This window comes from Scyliorhinus canicula, chromosome 3 (genome assembly GCF_902713615.1).
Source record: "Scyliorhinus canicula chromosome 3, sScyCan1.1, whole genome shotgun sequence".
NCBI classification, from domain to species: Eukaryota; Metazoa; Chordata; class Chondrichthyes; order Carcharhiniformes; family Scyliorhinidae; genus Scyliorhinus; species Scyliorhinus canicula.
In genome coordinates, this window is record NC_052148.1 from 230,024,351 (window position 1) to 230,039,999 (window position 15,649).

Sequence of the window (15,649 nt, forward strand, 5' to 3'; positions counted from 1 at the left end):
GTACAGGTGAGTCAACATTCCAGTTAACCTCATTATCACATGCAAAACAGGGCATTTGAAATGACTTTGGCTATCATTCAGATTCAGAGCCTTCAGCTTGGATTTCCTGTGGCTCAAAGTCGAGTGAAAAGGAGTCCAGTTTCAAATGCTGTTCATGGTGTCTTTAAACTTTATATCAGATCGCTCATTCTCAATAATGGCTCAGTTTGTACAGCTGTATTTTTAAATTCTGTCAAGAGCCATTTGAAGTTCCCAATCTGTCCACCGAGATCTCTCTTAAGATAATACATAGCTTTGATAAGTCACCCTGAATGTGACCGCAACTAGGGGCCATATATATAATTCAAGCTAAATAAACATGGAGAAAAGAATATAAGGCCAAGTTGATAGGGTTAGATTAAGAGGGGTGAGAGGAGAGTCGTATGTAATCTAAACGCTGGGACAGACTAGTTAGGCCTGTTCCTGTGTTGTAGACTCAACATAATGTGATTTGCCTCTAATTAAGAGGGACACAGATGGACCACTTCTCTGTGGCGCCATCGCTTAATCGTGAATTGCACTATTTGTGGAGTACACTTCCAGTCTATTATTCCTTTTTCCTATAAGGGGCGCAGATTCAGACCTGCGAGAGAAAGTCAACTAATGGATGCAGTGCATTCTGCCTCAGTGACTTATACACAAGCATTAAATTGCATAAGGATTGGATACATGGCAAAGATGAATGGATGCTTGGAGATGAAGAAGTTCATCAAAATGCGAGGATGGCGCGGCTGAAACTTAAGTGGGTATGAGAAATTATGTGGTCGATAAGACTGAGTGGTGGAGGTGGGGTTCTTGTTCCCTCTAATCTGTGCAAATGCGCGGCAATGTGAATGTTTCCACAAGCCATGCGCAAATATGCAACTGCACAAAAACATTTAAAGAGCCTTTGCTACAAAGACAGGATTGCACCAGACAATATTGGTGAAACAGCAACTGTACTCACTTTTCCTGACCTGATTAAATCATTTCCTGCCCTACTTCCAAGACACAATATACAAGGTTCAATATTTCTTAAGTGTGGTCTCCAGCGGGAAATGAGGTGAGATTCCCGGCAGGTAGTTGGATGTGATTCAGATCACAATCCACCCACACTCAGACTTTCTTTGGGAGGTAGGCCAGGTTTTACACCGGCACTGAGGAGCGGGTCTTAAACAGGCTGGCAAGCCGAGCTTCACTGAGTTAGAGTTCTCTTTTTAAAGGGCGCCCCAATCTCAAGTGACAGTAAAGGCTCCCTCACCACCATCGCTAGCATTGGGCCTCCACTCTCCAAACCACCGGCACAGGACCTGAGGGTAGCTCTCCATCACTGGCATTGGGGCTTCAGGCCTCCTGACATCAACCCCGCGCACCCCCACACACACAGGTGTGGAAGGGATCAGGTCCCTTCCAATGGGTCTCCATTCAGGGACCTCCCCTAATCGCCAGAACCCCTCTTCACACCCCACCCACTTTCAAACCTCTTCCCCTTCCCAGCAGTGCCAACCTGCTATGTCTCTGACCATCTATAGACCATAAGACATAGGATAAGATTTAGGCTACTCGGCCCATCGAGTCTGCTCTGCCATTCAATCATGGCTGATATTTTTATCATCCCCATTCTCCTGCCTTCTCCCCATAACCCTTGATCACCTGGGGGCTACAATATCTTCAGAAGCCCCCCCCCCCCCCCCCCCCCCCCCCCAGTGTAGTCACCATGACTGGTCTCCGGTGGTTGAGACCAATAGTGATTCCCGCTGGCTTAGCGTTGCACTGGCGGTGGAAGAATGCCGGGAGAATCTCTTTCCAAATAGTCGCAGCATATTTAAATTAGCATTCAGGTATGCTGAACTGCTTCACGTCCAAAGAGGGTGTGATTCAGATTACGTCAGTTGCAGCGGGCTAGGAGCTTTATGCACTGTTCGACGCCTGGCGCAGATCCCGTTTTCGGCCTCTCCAATTATTCTCCCGACATAGTGGGATTTCCGCCGGGTGTTTCGCAGCCAGAGATTCACCCCCATTAAATCTGCAGGCACTCATTAAAGTTTGGCACTGCCCTTATTCTTTATTTATTCCTCCTAAGCACCACCTGGCTCCTCGGGTTGCATTTCTGCATTAGCCCATTAAATAATGGACTCCTTATGTTATGTGAGAGTACCTTTAAGAAATGGGGGTTTATTAGAGAGCTGCAGTGATGTCAGAGAGTGGGTGGAGCTGGGCTGTCTGTCTGCTTTACTTTTGTTTTAGGCTATTTGCTACAGGGTGTGGTTAGTTTTGTTTTGAGAGCTGGATAGCTGCAGGCAAAGCAAGGAGCTGTGTAAGGATCTCTCTCTGCAAACTAAGGACTGTCTCCAAATCAATTGGGTAATTTCAAAGTGCTGACTGCTCTCGATAGATAATTTAAACCTGATCTTTGTGTTAAACGGGTCTTTTGTTTTCCGGATGTTGTTTGGGAATTTATTAAGGGCTATCTGTCGAGTGCTGTATTCTTTGGGGATTTATTAGTGTTGATAGTTGTTATGATGTTTACTGTGGGTTTATAAAGTGTTAACTGATTTCATAAATAAACATTGTTTTAATTTAAAAGTACTGTAGATTTCTGTTTGCATCACACCTGCAGAGTAAGCCCGTGTGCTCCCCATAACCACAATCTATGAAAAGTTGTGGGTCAGGTGAACTCCATGATACACTTTGGGATTCTCTAAATCTTGGTCCATAACACTAATGACATCATGCCCACTGCGCAGCATTGCAATGCAAATCCTCAAACCAAGATTTATTGCCTTCCAATTAAAATTGCAGAATCCAAACCACTTTATTTAATTCCAGGTCTCAAGCATGCTTTCCCCTGCTAATTTTACATTAATATCACGGCCTGTGTATTTGAAACACTAGGTATTTCTGTTCATTCATAACCTTCAGTGCCTTTGCATAAAGTCTGTACTTCCATGCTCTGTTTAGTCTCACAAAATAACTAACTTCACAATTTATTGCACCTGCCACTTAGTTGCCCATTGTGCTGACCTATTTGTGACATCATGAAGGCTTGTATAGAATTACTACAGCACAGAAGGAGGCTATTTGGTCCATCGAATCTGCACCAACCCTCAAAGTGCACCTTATATAGGCCCACTCGCATGCCTTATCCCTGTAACCCCACCTAACCTACATATACGTGGACACTAAAGAACAATTTGGCATTGCCAATCCACCTAGCCTGCACATTTTTGGACTAGGGGAGGAAACCGGAGCACCTGGAGGAAATCCACACAGACACGGGGAGAAAGTGCTAACTCCACACAAAGGCACCAAGGACAGAATTGAACCCAGTCCCTGGCGCAGTGAGGCAGCAGTGCTAACCACCGTGCTGCCCCCTATATGTCCTCATTTTTGTCAAACCTCTTTCTTCAGTGTTTTCAATTTTAAAAAATTTGAACATAGAACATACAGTGCAGAAGGAGGCCATTCGGGCCATCGCGTCTGCACTGACCCGCTTAAGCCCTCACTTCCACCCTATCCCCGTAACCCAATAACCCCATCTAATCTTTTTGGACACTAAGGGAAATTTAGCATGTCCAATCCACCTAACCACGTCTTTGGACTGTGGGAGGAAACTGGAGCACCCGGATGAAACCCACACAGACACTGGGAGAACGTGCAGACTCCGCACAGACAGTGACCCAGCGGGGAATCAAACCTGGGACCCTGGCGCTGTGAAGCTGCAGTGCTATCCTCTTGTGCTACTGTGCTGCCCCTGTGCTACAGTGCAGCCACAATCACAAATTTTGTGATTGTGTTACCAATATTTATTCTTAGCAAAACACATTTTATCCAAACTTCCCAACCCATCAACCAACTGGGTGACAGGAATTATCCACTGCGGTCGTAGCTGTTGATTCTGATCCGGAGGCCACAGACCGAAGCGAAGACCCGCTACAACGAAGCCCATGCAGCAACCAAGAGTGTGATCACTGATGCTTCGGCCTCCAAAAGATGAGGTTCAAGTGCCTGGACCTCTCTGGAGAGGCCCTCAAGTTTGATGCTGAAAGGATCACCCGCGATGTGGCGGCCTGCTGTGTCCTCCACAACATCGCACGGTAGAGGGGGATTGTGTTGGAGGAGAAGGATTCAGGGGAGGGTGAAGGTGGTCAGGACAGGGAGCCCAGGCAGGCACGGGAGGCTCTGATCGCCTCCAGGTTCGCCAAATTTGGGGGGGGGGGTGGACACTGGATCGGGATACATACCTGCGGCACTCCGGGGTGGGGGCCCTGGGTTGGCAGTAACACCAGATGTGGTCCATGGGATGGAGGATGATGACAGCCCGCATTCCGATGAGCTCTGGTGCTCCGCATCGTATGACGACCCCTAACTCCTGCCCATGGTAGCAGTTTGCACCGTTCACCTGGGTGATCCCTGCATGCGAGCTCCAAATTCCATCACATGGTCCCATCGGATCCCAGGGCTGGCAGGGCTGGGGACAGTTTTGGGGGGGTTGGGGAGCCCAGGCCACTCAGAGGGTCTGCCTATTCCTTCCACCAACGTCCGCCCATTCTCTCACCTCCAGCACACCCCTCATACCAATCAGGCAGAGCACCGAGGCAGGTTGTGATGGTGAAAACAGGAGTTTAACGTGACCGAATTTGTAGATTTGTGCCCTAGCCCCTATAACTAAACTGTGCCATGCACTGTGCCAACTTAATTAGTGTCTAACTTCCTGGCCTTACGGACCTGACACTACGTAAAGGTGGATCCCCAGACGGTACAGCAGGAGTGCAAGCGTTCTGCTGAATTCCTGTCCTGCAACCTGGGTCACCGTTTGCGGGCATCCTCTGGGGCAACCGGGCCAGGATAAGCCGGGCTGTTGCTCGGGTATCCCGGGTAGCGTGGTGCTGCCCCATTCTGCCCCCTGCCCACTAGATGCGGCGGGGGAGGGGGGGACTCCGATGTGCTGTGGTGTTCCGGAACCTCCCCTGTGGGAGTCAGTGGCACGGGCCCCATCACAATCTCCTCCCTGGGGGTTCCCAATGACCCACGGGCTACTTTATGGGACTGGTGTGCAAGGGGAGCTATCCCCTGAGACCCCCCACAGCCTGGCACGCTGCCAGTCATGGAGGCCCACTCTGATCTCGACCAGGATCCGCACGCTCGTAGCCATGGAGCATGGAGTGGACCATCTCCGTCTGGGACTGTGGCAACTCCCTCTGGGACTGAACCATCTCCTGTGATTAATGCCTGGGCAATGCTGCTGACATTCCCAGCCATGACCTGCTGTTCATAAGAGTTCATAAGATATAGGAACAGAATTAGGCTATTCGGCCCATCGAGTTTGCTCTGCCATTCCCATTCTATCATGGCTGATATGTTCCTCATCTGCTAATACAATGTTAGGACAATTCTGTCCTGGGCCTCAGCCAGTGCCTGCACAGAATGCCCCAGGCCTTGGACATGCTGATCCATAGCCAAAACAGTCATCCCAATGCCTCCATCATTGACGCCACCCCTGTGGTGTTGGCTTGGGTGGCACACATTGTCGGCACAAACTCCTGCTCCTGCACGTGGTTGGATTCCTCCAACTGCACCTACAGATGCTGGATGCTTGCCCGCAACCCCTCATGTAGACCCTGGCTCTGCGACTGCATCTCCACTATGGATGGGACTGTTTGTTGCAGAGGCTCGAGACCCATCTGGATGACAGCTTGTCCCTGGGATCGGCCTGCTTCCGACTGTCCGCGCACCCTTGGGTGTCCGTACTTCCACCTGCTGTACCTGGTCAACTAATCACTAAAGTGCCCGACTGAGGTGAGTGCCTCTGGGATGATGGAGGGTGCTGGAGATATCTGTGTCATCCTCTGACCCAAGCTCTGGGGTCTTCTGAGTCTCGGGTGGAGTCTCTCAGTGTCTCTGCTCGACTCACGGGTGCTCAGTTGTGGCACTGGCTGGGGATGCTAGAGGGACCTGCCCCATCTCAAACAGGTTCTGGGAGCAGAAAGCGACAGGGTTAGACACCTTCACTCTCCACACACACCATCCCAGCCAACTAGATGGCAGTGAGGAGAGCAGCCCCGAGGTTTACCGATGCAGAGCAGGAGACCCTCTTGGACGTGGTGGAGGAACGGCGGATAACCTTGTACCCTGGGAAGGAGGCTGTCAGTTGCCGCCATTCGCTGTTCTTTGGTGTAGGTGACGAAGGCCATGCGCAACAGAGTCTGGACGAGCCAGCAGTGCAGGAAAAACTGCACGACCAACCTATCCCCGCAGTTGTCAGGGTGGTAAATCTTTGAATCCTCAATCCGGGTGGTAAATCTTTGAATTCTCTACCCCAGAAAGCTGTGGAGACTCGGTCATTGAGTACATTCAAAGCAGAGATTGATAGGATGCGGGAATAGGATGGTAAGATGGCATTGAGGTAGAAGATCAGCCAGGACCTAGTAAAATGGCAGAGCAGAGTCGAGGAGTTGAATGGCCTACTCCTCTTATGGTTTTTGTGGCTTAAATGGTGTTGAACATCTTCCTATGATTTCCCCTTCAGTTTGTGTCAACACTTATCTGTATTATGTATCGTGCCTCTAATTTACTTTGAAAAACTAAATTATATCTGTTTAAATGCTTATTAAATCATATTTACTTTCCAGGTGATGCAAACTGCGTAGACACACGAGGAGTGGAAGTTGCAATTAAACAGCGTGTGGATGATTCACTGACTTCAAAGCTCCCAAATTTCTACATTGTCAGCAAACCGCAAATATGCCTTACAGAAACTGCATATCCTTGCCACCCAAATTCTATTCATAAAACTCTCAGCCTCAATTGGTCTCAGTCGGATTGTTTGGTAGAAGTGGTGAATGGTGCAACTGGAAGGATTGCTGGCAGGTAATATTGTTAATAGCTATATTATTTGATAAGTTGATTATATTTCAGAAAATGCTGGAAAAATGCATCCGTGGAGAGAGAAACAGTTAACATTTTGTGTACGCATGACTCGAAACGTCAACTGTCCATTCCTGCCAGACCTGCTGAGTTCTTTCAGCAATTTCTGTTTATGTTTCAGATTTCCAGCATCTACAAGATTTTGCTTTAATTATGTTTTACTTTAGATTATCTTCTAGAGCAATGGATTTAGTACTGCTGTCAGAATCTGAGTTCGGCCCACGATGTTGCGCCGAACTTTTGTCCTAGGTTAATCATAGAATTTTAGACAATTTTTCATGGCCAATCCGCCCAACCTGCACATCTTTGGACTGTGGGAGGAAACCGGAGTACCCGGAGGAAACCCACGCAGTCACAGGGAGGATGTGCAGACTCCACACAGACAGTGAACCAAGTCGAAATCGAACTTGGGACCCTGGAGCTGTGAAGCAATTGTGCTATCCACAATGCTACCGTGCTGCCCTTAAGAAGTTAACCTACACTCCCTTATTCTACCCTATCCATGTACCTATCCAATAGCCGCTTGAAGGTCCCTAACGTTTCCGACTCAACTACTTCCACAGGCAGTGCATTCCATGCCCCCACTACTCTCTGGGTAAAGAACCTACCTCTGACATCCCCTCTATATCTTCCACCATTTATCTTAAATTTATGTCCCCTTGTAATGGTGTGTTCCACCCGGGGAAAAAGTCTCTGACTGTCTACTCTATCTATTCCCCTAATCATCTTATAAACCTCTATCAAGTCGCCCCTCATCCTTCTCCGTTCTAATGAGAAAAGGCCTAGCACCCTCAACCTTTCCTCGTATGACCTACTCTCCATTCCAGGCAACATCCTGGTAAATCTCCTTTGCACCTTTTCCAAAGCTTCCACATCCTTCCTAAAATGAGGCGACCAGAACTGTACACAGTACTCCAAATGTGGCCTGACCAATAGAACATAGAACATTACAGCGCAGTACGGGCCCTTCGGCCCTCGATGTTGCGCCAACCTGTGAAACCATCTGAAGCCTATCTGACCTACACTATTCCATTTTCATCCATATGTCTATCCAGTGACCACTTAAATTCCCTTAAAGTTGGCGAGTCTACTACTGTTGCAGGCAGGGCGCAATGTTTTGTACAGCTGCATCATCACCTCACGGCTCTTAAATTCAATCCCGCTGCTAATGAATGCTAGCACACCATAGGCCTTCTTCATAGCTCTATCCACGTGAGTGGCAACTTTCAAAGATCTATGAACATAGACCCCAAGATCTCTCTGCTCCTCCACATTGCCAAGAACCATACCGTTAACCCTGTATTCCGCATTCCTATTTGTCCTTCCAAAATGGACAACCTCACACTTGTCAGGGTTAAACTCCATCTGCCACTTCTCAGCCCAGCTCTGCATTCTATCTATGTCTCTTTGAAGCCGACAACAGCCCTCCTCACTATCCACTATTCCACCAATCTTCGTATCATCTGCAAATTTACTGACCCACCCTTCAACTCCCTCATCCAAGTCGTTAATGAAAATCACAAACAGCAGAGGACCCAGAACTGATCCCTGCGGTATGCCACTGATAACTGGGCTCCAGGCTGAATATTTGCCATCCACCACCACTCTCTGTCTTCTATCGGTTAGCCAGTTTGTTATCTAACTGGTCAAATTTCCCACTATCCCATGCCTCCTTACTTTCTGCACAAGCCTACAATGGGGAACCTTATCAAATGCCTTACTAAAATCCATGTACACTTCATCCACTGCTTTACCTTCATCCACATGCTTGGTCACCTCCTCAAAGAAGTCAATAAGACTTGTAAGGCAAGACCTACCCCTCACAAATCCGTGCTGACTATCCCTAATCAAGCAGTGCCTTTCCAGATGCTCAGAAATCCTATCCCTCAGTACCCTTTCCATTACTTTGCCTCCCACCGAAGTAAGACTAACTGGCCTGTAATTCCCAGGGTTATCCCTAATCCCTTTTTTGAACAGGGGCACGACATTCGCCACTCTACAATCCTCTGGTACCACCCCTGTTGACAGAGAGGACGAAAAGATCATTGCCAATGGCTCTGCAATTTCATTTCTTGCTACCCATAGAATCCTTGGATATATCCCGTCAGGACCGGGGGACTTGTCTATCCTCAAGTTTTTCAAAACGCGCAACACATCTTCCTTCCTGACAAGTATCTCCTCGAGCTTATCAGTCTGTTTCACACTGTCCTTTCCAACAATATGGCCTCTCTCGTTTGTAAATACTGAAGAAAAATACTTGTTCAAGACCTCTCCTATCTCTTCAGACTCAATACACAATCTCCCGCTACTGTCCTTGATCGGACCTACCCTCGCTCTAGTCATTCTCATATTTCTCACATATGTGTAAAAGGCCTTGGGGTTTTCCTTGATCCTACCTGCCAAAGATTTTTCATGCCCCCTCTTAGCTCTCCTAATCCCTTTCTTCAGTTCCCTCCTGGCTATCTTGTATCCCTCCAGCGCCCTGTCTGAACCTTGTTTCTTCAGCCTTACATAAGTCTCCTTCTTCCTCTTAACAAGACATTCAACCTCTCTTGTCAACCATGGTTCCCTTACTCGACCATCTCTTCCCTGCCTGACAGGAACATACCTATCAAAGACACGCAGTACCTGTTCCTTGAACAAGTTCCACATTTCACTTGTGTCCTTCCCTGACAGCCTATGTTCCCAACTTCTGCACTTCAATTCTTGTCTGACAGCATTGTATTTACCCTTCCCCCAATTATAAACCTTGCCCTGTTGCACGCACCTATCCCTCTCCATAACTAAAGTGAAAGTCACAGAATTGTGGTCACTACCTCCAAAATGCTCCCCCACTAACAAATCTATCACCTGCCCTGGTTCATTACCAAGTACTAAATCCAATATGGCCTCCCCTCTGGTCGGACAATCTACATACTGTGTTAGAAAAGCTTCCTGGACACACTGCACAAACACTACCCCATCCAAACTATTTGATCTAAAGAGTTTCCACTCAATGTTTGGGAAGTTGAAGTCACCCATGACTACTACCCTTTGACTTCTGCACCTTTCCAAAATCTGTTTCCCAATCTGTTCCTCCACATCTCTGCTGCTATTGGGGGGCCTATAGAAAACTCCCAACAAGGTGACTGCTCCTTTCCTATTTCTGACTTCAACCCATATTACCTCAGTAGGCAGATCCCCCTCGAACTGCCTTTCTGCAGCTGTTATATTATCTCTAATTAACAATGCCACCCCCCCACCTCTTTTACCATCCTCCCTAATCTTGTTGAAACATCTATAACCAGGGATCTCCAACAACCATTTCTGCCCCTCTTCTATCCAATTTTCCGTGATGGCCACCACATCGTAGTTCCAAGTACCGATCCATGCCTTAAGTTCACCCACCTTATTCCTAATGCTGCGTGCATTAAAGTATACACACTTCAACCCATCTCCTTGCCTGCAAGTACTCTCCTTTTGTCAGTGTTACCTTCCCCACTGCATCACTACGTGCTTTGGCGTCCTGAATATCGGCTTCCTTAGTTGCTGGACTACAGATCCGGTTCCCATTCCCCTGCCAAATTAGTTTAAACCCTCCTGAGGAGTACTAGAAAACCTCCCACCCAGGATGTTGGTGCCCCTCTGGTTCAGATGCAACCCGTCCTGCTTGTACAGGTCCCACCTTCCCCAGAATGCGCTCCAATTATCCAAATACCTGAAGCCCTCCCTCCTACACCATTCCTGCAGCCACGTGTTAAACTGCATTCTCTCCCTATTCCTAGCCTCGCTATCACGTGGCACCAGCAACAAACCAGAGATGACAACTCTGTCTGTCCTGGCCTTTAACTTCCAGCCTAACTCCCTAAACTTGTTTATTACCTCCACACCCCTTGCCCTACCTACGTCGTTGGTACCAATGTGCACCACGACTTCTGGCTGCTCACCCTCCCCCTTCAGGATCCTGAAGACACGATCCGAGACATCCCTGGCACCCGGGAGGCAACATACCTTTCGGGAGTCTCGCTCGCGATCACAGAATCCCCTATCTATTCCCCTAACCATTGAATCTCCTATTACTATTGCTTTTCTATGCTCCCCCCTTCCCTTCTGAGCCCCAGAGCCAGACTCAGTGCCAGAGACCTGGCCGCTGGGGCCTTTCCCCGGTAGGTCATCTTTCCCCCCCCCCAACAGCATCCAAAACGGTATACTTGTTTTGAAGGGGAACGGCCACGAGGGATCCCTGCACTGTCTGCCTGTTAGTTTTCTTTCCCCTGACTGTAACCCAGCTACTCTTGTCCAGTACCTTTGGTGTGGCTACCTCCCTGTAACTCTTCTCGATAACCCCCTCTGCCTCCCGGATGATCCGAAGTTCATCCAGCTCCAACTCCAGTACCTTAACAGGGTCTTTGAGGAGCTGGAGTTGGGTGCACTTCCCGCAGGTATAGTCAGCGGGGACACCAGTGGTTTCCCTCACCACCCACATCCTACAGGAGGAGCATGCAACTGCCCTAGCCTCCATCCCCTTTTACTTTACAGAATTAGCTGCCCCGTGGACCAACTGGACCTCCACCCTCCGACTCTGCTTCCAGTCAGCTGTACTCTAAACTCCTGGCTCCCTTCACGCTCTTTGATAAATATAGGAAATTAAATGTAAGGAGCACCTTACTCCCTCCTCACCTAACTCCCTCAGTCTCCAAACTCTCACTGTAGCACTCAAATGCCACAAGCTCAGCACTCCAGTGCAAACAAAGTCTGCACTGTAACTAGCTCCTATTTATACTGTGACTCTAGCCTCTGAAAACTGGCCTAATGCAATTAACTAATTAACAAGCTCCAGCTGCAAGTAAGTACAAGTAGAACCTTGTTTAAAGCTGATTCAAAATTCATCTTCTTATAGACCAAACAGCAACTTTTAAGTTAATTAACTAAATAAAAGAAATACTAGACTTTAAATAAAAATGAACCCTTGTACTCCCTCAGTCACCAAACTCTCACTGTAGCACTCAAATGCCACAAGCTCAGCACTCCAGTGCAAACTATTGCAAGATCCAAGACTAACAAAATGGCCCAAGGGAAGCCTCGCAGGAGTTGGGCAGCTAAGGTGGAGCCTATAAATTTGAGATGCTTTGCAGAATGCATCGGGCTTCGAATAGTTCACAGAATTCAGCAATTCCATAGGAATACATTCCATAACTATTTAATGCTAGTTTTGAATTGAAGGATACTTGTCTCTGATCCATGAGCGAATACCATTTTTACGAGCTGCAGAAGTTAGGATGCTGTACACCCTTTTTTTTCATATCATCAATTCTCCCATCTGGAAGACCCAGCATTCAAGCAAAGGATTGAGCACAAAGCTCTGTCAAATAGCCTCTAGCTACACCAGACTAATAGGATTGAATGTTAACATAGGTCCATTTTCAGTTTATATAATAATCTTTAACTACAAGGCACTTTAGGTATAGTGGGGATATAGCAGGATTAAACCTGTGTCTCAGATGAGGCGGGATATGCAGACAGTGCTGTATCTTAAACTGAGGGTGCGATTTACCGGCTGCGTCCGCTAAAATCTGCTTAAAAACCCACTTAACTATTTCTACACCGGACTTCTGGTGATGGCATGTAGGAGGAAGTTGCACGTTGGGTGGCTCCTGCTCAAGGCTTGATTTTTTAGAATTTAATGCCCGGTCCCAGGGGCAATTATGTTGATAAATAAGTGCAGGAAAACATAAGGAAGGAGGAGGATGTCGAAAAACCAAAAGAAAGCCGTCATGAAGAAGGAAGCGAGTGAAGGTTTTCCGTCGAGAGAAAGGGTCAGCTCCGCAACCGGAAAGGTGGCGGAGGCTGGGTCGCTAGGTGGGGCCGCACTGCTTACAGCAGAAAAGATGACCGAGGTAATGGCTTTGGAACTCGAGAAACAATTTACAAAGCACATGGAGGTGATGAGGTAGGAGATGATTGTGGCGCTGAAGGTGCAGGTGGAGAAGACGATTGCTTCGGTGAAGGTGGCTGTGTCAAGGACTTCGGCTGAGGTGCAGGAGCAGAGTGAGAAACTGAAGGGAGTGGAGGAAGACTTGTCGCAACACAGCGATCAGATCATCTCGATGCATGTGGTGCAACTGCAAACCAGTGGCCACTCGCAGCAGGAGGTATTGCCTGCAGGACAGGGTGTTTATTAGATCCGAAGTCCGGCGTCTCTTACGTGAAGGAGTCATAGAGGCCAGTAATAACCCCTGGAGAGCTCAGGTGGTGGTCGTCAAGACCGGGGAAAAGTTCCGGATGGTGGTTGATTACAGCCAGACCATTAACCGGTTCACGCACCTCAATGCGTACCCCCTCCCCCGGATTGCAGACATGGTAAATCAGATCGGCCAGTACCACATATTCTCCACGGTGGATCTGACGTCCGCATACCACCAGCTCCCAATCCGCCCGGAGGACCGCCACAACACAGCGTTCGAGGCAGACGGCCGCCTCTTCCATTTCCTCCGGGTCCCCTTTGGCGTCACAAACGGGGTTTTGGTGTTCCAAAGAGCAATGGACCGAATGGTGGGCCAGTACGGGCTGCGGGCCACTTTCCCGTATCTCGATAACATCACCATCTGCAGCCATGACCAGCAGGACCACGACGCCAACCTTCACCGATTTCTCCAAACCGCCCAAAAACTCAATCTCACCTATAATAAGGAGAAATGCGTTTTCCGCACTACCAGACTAGCCATCCTCGGCTACGTCATGGAAAACGGGGTCCTCGGACCCGACCCTGACCGTATGCACTCCTTCTCCCTCACAAGGCCCTCAAGAGGTGCCTCTGATTCTTTTCATACTAAGCCCAGTGGGTCCCCCAGTATGCGGACAAAGCCAGCCCACTATTTAAGGCCACACTCTTCCCACTGTCAGCCAAGGCTTGCCAGGCCTTCAACTGCATTAAGGCGGACATCGCGAAAGCCGCCATGCGGGCGGTAGATGAGTCCGTCCCATTCCAGGTGGAGAGCGACGCCTCAGAAGTTGCTCTCGCTGCCACTCTGAACCAGGCAGGCAAGCCAGTAGCGTTCTTTTCCCGAACCCCCTCCGCTTCGGAACTTCGACACTCCTCAGTCGAAAAGGAAGCCCAAGCCATTGTGGAAGCCATACGGCACTGGAGGCACTACCTCGCCGGTAGGAGGTTTGCCCTCATCACCGACCAGAGATCGGTTGCCTTTATGTTTGACAACTCGCAGCGGGGCAAAATCAAGAATGACAAAATCTTGTGGTGGAGGATTGAACTCTCCACCTACAATTACGATATAGTATATCGTCCTGGGAAGCTCAATGAGCCCCCAGATGCCCTGTCCCGCGGCACATGCGCCAGTGCGCAAGACGACCGTCTTCAGGCGATCCACAATGACCTCTGCCATCCGGGGGTCACCCGGCTCGCCCATTACATCAAGGCCCGCAACCGGCCCTTCTTCACGGAAGAGGTTAAAGCCGTCACCAGGAATTGCTCTGTCTGCGCGGAGTATAAGCCACACTTCCATAGACCAGACAAGGAACACCTGGTAAATGCATCCCGGCCCTTTGAACGCCTGAGCATCGATTTCAAAGGGCCCCTCCCTTCAACTAATCGCAACATTTATTTCCTCAACGTTATAGATGAATTCTCCCGTTTCCCGTTTGCCATCCCATGCCCCGATATGACCTCCCATACAGTCATCAGAGCCCTGCACAGTGTCTTCACCCTGTTCGTTTCCCTAACTATGTCCACAGCGACAGGGGTTCGTCCTTCATGAGCGCCGAGCTGAGTCAGTACCTGCTCAGTAAGGGCAATGCCTTGTGCAGGACTACCAGCTATAACCCCAGGCGAAACGGGCAGGTGGGGAGGGAGAACACGACGGTTTGGAAGACCGTCCTACTGACCCTACGGTCCAGGAATCTCCTGACCTCCCAGTGTCAAGGGGTTTCATGGCAACAATATGACTGGGTGGGCCAAGTCTAGTGGGCAGGGCCCGGAGTTATAATGGTGGATTGGAGGGGGTGAGACACCCTCGGTCAGGTTAGTTACGTGGAGCATGAGTGGTTTGGAGGCGCCAGTGAAGAGGTTGAGGATGTTTGCGCCTCTAAAAAGTTTAAAGGCTGATGTGGTTATGCTACAAGAGACTCATCTGAGGGTGAAGGATCAGGTGAGGCTCAGGAAGGTTTGGGTAAAAAAAAGTATCTAATTCAGGGTTCGACAGCAGAGCACAGGGGATAGCGGTTTTGGTTAGTAAGAGAATGAGGTTCCAGATGGAGATGGTGGGGGCGGACCAGGGGGTAGATATGTGATAGTAACAAGGGCATTGGAGGGGAGGGCAAGTATGAACATAGAACATAGAACAGCACAGAACAGGCCCTTCAGCCCTCGATGTTGTGCCGAGGAATGATCACCCCACTTAAACCCACGTAACCCGTAACCCAACAATCCCCCCATTAACCTTACACTACGGGCAATTTAGCATGGCCAATCCACCTAACCCGCACATCTTTGGACTGTGGGAGGAAACCGGAGCACCCGGAGGAAACCCACGCACACACGGGGAGGACGTGCAGACTCCACACAGACAGTGACCCAGCCGGGAATCGAACCTGGGACCCTGGAGCTGTGAAGCATTGATGCTAACCACCATGCTACCGTGAGGCCCGTATAGGATAATGCAGGGTTGGCGAGGACGGTGTTTGGGACCATTCCGGACTAATAGTGAGAGGG

General features: G+C 49.1%; 1 protein-coding gene across 5 annotated transcripts in view; it reads left to right on the plus strand.

Moving 5' to 3' along the window:
- The window catches only part of LOC119963358 (adenosine deaminase domain-containing protein 1-like), a 141,273-nt gene that overhangs the window by 115,887 nt on the left and 9,737 nt on the right, over positions 1-15,649 (plus strand). For 4 of the 5 annotated variants that reach the window (XM_038792384.1, XM_038792383.1, XM_038792386.1 and 1 more), the window contains one exon: positions 6,651-6,888. In XM_038792384.1, coding sequence (XP_038648312.1) covers positions 6,651-6,888 — 238 coding nt within the window. Of the gene's footprint in view, positions 1-606; positions 782-6,650; positions 6,889-15,649 lie in introns of those variants that run through there. The other variant, XM_038792387.1, reaches the window with a different exon arrangement.